General features: G+C 40.6%; 1 protein-coding gene across 1 annotated transcript in view; it reads left to right on the plus strand.

The window, feature by feature from the left end:
- LOC107677929 (lysyl oxidase homolog 4-like) overlaps window positions 1-4,490 on the plus strand; it is a 24,139-nt gene that overhangs the window by 16,584 nt on the left and 3,065 nt on the right. The window contains 2 exon segments of the mRNA XM_016473004.1: window positions 1,993-2,218; window positions 3,292-3,459. Of these exon segments, the coding sequence (XP_016328490.1) occupies window positions 1,993-2,218; window positions 3,292-3,459 (394 nt within the window).

Here is a 4,490-nt window from a genome sequence, read left to right on the forward strand (position 1 = left end):
TAATTTCTCTTCTGTAAAGCACTTTGGTCAGCCTAGCGGCTGCTGTAAATGTGCTATACAAATAAAATGAACTTGAGTTTGAATCAATCGGAGCAGTTCCAGCGTAAATGACTCACTCAATTGAATCGGTTCGTCTGTTCCTCCGCTTTTCGCGTCTTCAGTCAGGTTTACACGACACTGTCAGCACTATTACTGGCTCAGCTCGCTAGTTTTGTGACATTAACTGAAATAAGCGAAAACAGTATGATGTTTACAAATAAAATACCAATATTTCCATTCCACAGATAACATCCAACACAAATCTAGAACATATTCAGGCGAGGTAACCGGTTTACTGCTAACTAGTGAAACTCTCCATTAATATGACGAGCTGCAGCTCAAAACACATGTTAGATGGAAACATTGTGCTTTATGATCGAGTTTGTAGCTTAATTGACTATATTTGAAATAGTTTGACGCTGCAGTTCAGTTGCTGACAGCTCAATAGAAATCAGCTGAACGCATCCAGTGAATCTTCAGTTTATCAGTATATAGTGTAATAAATATGTGAGAAATTCTCTGGATATTGGTAGAGACATGCCATAGCGTCCCTACTAAATTCTACAAACTTGTTATCACCAAATATTGGATTCAATCTTTTGTCAGCTTGTTTTCGTTCAGTTTGCACAGGTGTTGAGTTTCGTGTTGGAATTGATTGATTGATTGATTGATTGATTGATTGATTGATTGTACACATTTACTCTTTATCAGTTCTTGCTTTCCCTGGTAATCAAACCCACAACCCTGGAGTTGCAAGCGCCATCCTTTCCTCTCTAAACTACAGGAAAGCGCAGGAAACATGGATGTTTTTGTGCTGTTTCTAAGTCTCGTTCTGTCCATCTGGGTTTTTTCACTGATACTCAGACGCTGATGTGTTTCAGATTCTAGACCAGAATAGATTTCATGCTGATATATGGACGGGAAACACAAGCATGAGCGGTTTTGGCTCAGCTTTGAGAACATGGAGATCTGTGTGTGAACGTCTGCTGACCACAAACCCAGCAGAACGTCCCAGAGTTTATTATTATTATTATTATTTTAAAAAAGTATTAAACAAAATAATAAATATTCCAAATTAACTCCCTGCAATAAATCTAATAATAATAAGGATTATTATTTTAATACATGTATTATTACCATAAAATATGAAACAACAAAATTCCTAACCCTTACCATCCTGCACAATTTGGCCATAAAATTGTGATTATATATCGATATGACTATAAAATCATAATAATAATTGTATTATTATTATTATTATTATTACTACTCAATAAAAATATTTAAAAAATATTAAAATAAAAATATTTGTAACCCTAACTATTCTTATATTTAAAAAAATACAATAAAAAAAATTGAGTGTTTAAGAGAAATAATGTGTCTTCTATTCATTTTCAGACTTTCAACAGAGAGACTAGGCTTTTTATTTGTGGTGTAATGTTGGTCCAGCAGTTAGTCCAGGACTAACCAGCATAAACCAGTCTGGAGACTCACTGAGTTACTCAGATGTTGTGGAACACAAGGGCCCTGAATGCTTACTGCTGACCATGCACATCACAACATGTCTTCCCAGCATGCTCTGCTATACCATGTGCATTTGTTCCATCGTCTCAGGTTTGGGGTTTTGCCCTGGTGTTTCAATGCCTCTATTTTCAGGGTAAATGTTCTGAATTATACGCTGTCAGTCTGTTCTTCAGTGGTGATGAGGAGAGTAAGAGACACGTTTGCTGGTGACTTCATGACCCAACCGTGCACTAATTACAGGGAGTCTCGTCCGTACGCACGCGTCTCTCCGTCCCGTCTGCTGCTATTTCCATCTATTAAACGCTTCCATTTGGCCCGTGTGTGTAATTTACTGAATCCAGCGTCCACATCACACATGCACGTCTGCCCCCGTTTGTCTTGCGATCAGGCCAGTTGCAGTTGTCTGCCAAACACAATGCACTAATGATTATTTCTAGCAGGTAAATGGGCTTGTGGTGTCCAGACATCAGCACGTGGAACATGTGTTTGTGTTTGTGCAGGTACAGGTCCGATCCACATGAACGCGGTGCAGTGTTCGGGCCGGGAGAGCTCCATCACACAGTGCCGCTTCCAGGAGGTTCCGCGTTACTCAGGCAAACACTCCCAGGATGCATCTGTCCGCTGCAACGTCCCCAACACCGGCCTGAGCGCGACGGTACGTGCAGACACGTACTGTAATAGTACAGTAATCTTCCGCTTTGAGCCATTGGCAGCCTGTAGAAGCGGATGGTAAAAAGTTGTGAAATTTGGCACACCGATAGAGGACAGTATGAACATTAATCACAGCAAATTTGGAGTCTCTAACTCAAACTCTCTAGCGCCACCAACTGTCCAAAGTTGCACTCATGTTATTCCAATAACCGTAAGGACTAGAATCAAAATTCTTGAAGTTCTTAGCCTTTTTAACTCCTCCTAGACTGTTGCTCTGATTTTCACAAAAAGCAAACCAGATCATCTTCAGATCATGCCGATAAAAAGTTCAGGAATTCGAATCGATTCGTCAAATCGTTCTCGAATAACACACGGATAAATTTGATGAAGAGTTTGCCGAAGTGGAGATGAGACTATATCTCCACAACGCTTTAACATATTCTGACCAAACTTGGTGTGTTTAATGACAACCGTGACCTGAGGACACCTGCACAGTTTCGGCACAGCGCCACCTAGTTGTCATGAGATAGATTCCTTGGATCATGCCGGGAACATAGATACCAGTTATGCTATACTTCCTGTTTATTTTGATCTTCTTTGAAAGCCTTCTTTTTCGAACTCCTCTTAGACTGTTTGTCTGATTTTCACCAAATTTGATTCAGATCATCTTAAGATCATGCCAACAAAACAGCTACTGAACTTGTGCCAAACGTTTATCGTTTAACACATCAACAAATCTGACGGCATGATGCCAAAATGATTTTGAAGCTGTAACTCTGTGACACTTTTGCACATTGACACCAAACTTTGAGCACGTCACTGTGACCTCACACTGAATACACCATATCAATTTTGTCACAGCGCCACCTATTGGTCAAAAGTGATCAGCAATTAAATAATATTACAAGTGATTGTCTTTGTTTTTTCAATGATTTTGCCGTACATCATTTATAAATGGCTTTGATTACTCATTTCTGCAGTTGGTCTGATGTTCCCTGCCATGTTTAGCTCCTCGTTTTCCCTCTTGTTGCACTTAAGTGCTGCTTGCATCCATATTTTTGGATCTGTGATGCTCAGGTGCGTCTGGCGGGGGGACGGGAGGCGGCGGAGGGCCGGGTGGAGGTGCTGATGGAGGTGAACGGTCAGCAGCGCTGGGGCTCCGTCTGCAGTGAGAACTGGGGCATTAATGAAGCCATGGTGGTGTGTCGACAGCTCGGCTTCGGCTTCGCTTCCAGAGCCCATCAGGTACGTGACGTTAACTCTGTACTACATCTGTACGTCCCAGATCTCATGATGGAGGAGCATTTACTTACTACACTACCGCTCAAGAGTTTGGGATAAGAAGCTAACCATCAGTAGCTATGTTTCCAACCAAAGTTGTGCATTTAACTATGAAAAATGAGAATATAACATAAAACATATGTGAATGAAGCACCGTCTCCATCCCATGTGTTTAAGAGAATAAAATGGTCACTTTCTTGGAAACTGGCACGAAGAATCATAAATAAAATGTTGCAACCGGTGAAGTCTGGCTCTTTTTCTTACATGATAAACGACTCGCGCCAGAATCGCAATAGCAAACGCGGTCATGTGATGTTGAGTTCAGATGCCTGATGTTTGGGAATCAATCATGTGAGATAATTACACTCAATTATTTAGATGATGGATTTGGCTCAGGCATTTCAAAATATTAAAGCTGTATTTGAGATGGTGTGCGATGAGATGAATTTATTCTGTAAATGTGTTTCCACCGTAGTTTCTGTGCAAAAAAATGATCAGACTCAGTTGAGCAAATACATTTTTTTATGTGCATTTGTAGAATTTATGCATTTTTTTAATGCGATATCCCAAAATTTGCATAAAAATAGGTGGATGGAAACATAGCTAGTGCAACATTTCTTAGGGAGATTGTTCTAATCTCTTTTCCATCACACTGTGAAGAAAACTGGCCAGCCAATAGGATTTGTGCTTTTGGTCACATGGGTTAGGAAGCATGCCAGTGCAGTTTGACTTGATTTCTTTTCTGTGACCAGTGGCTGTCAGAAATGTAATTTCTTCGTGTGTGAACAGTAACGCTCGGCTCGACTGCTATTGTGCTGAAGCAGCTTGAAGAGACTCTTATGAGTGACAACTGAACGATCACTCATTGAAATCACTCTTATTAGTAACGGAGAGCTGAATGTGTTTCACTGTCACTGTTTACACCCGTGCAACTTTTGTTTTCACGGCTGTTGTTTCCCATGCAGAGGTAATTACAGCCCTGCACAGATTCAGGG

The sequence above is a fragment of the Sinocyclocheilus anshuiensis genome, unplaced genomic scaffold, assembly GCF_001515605.1.
Source record: "Sinocyclocheilus anshuiensis isolate Anshui unplaced genomic scaffold, SAMN03320099.WGS_v1.1 scaffold1085, whole genome shotgun sequence".
In the NCBI taxonomy this organism is placed as follows: Eukaryota; Metazoa; Chordata; class Actinopteri; order Cypriniformes; family Cyprinidae; genus Sinocyclocheilus; species Sinocyclocheilus anshuiensis.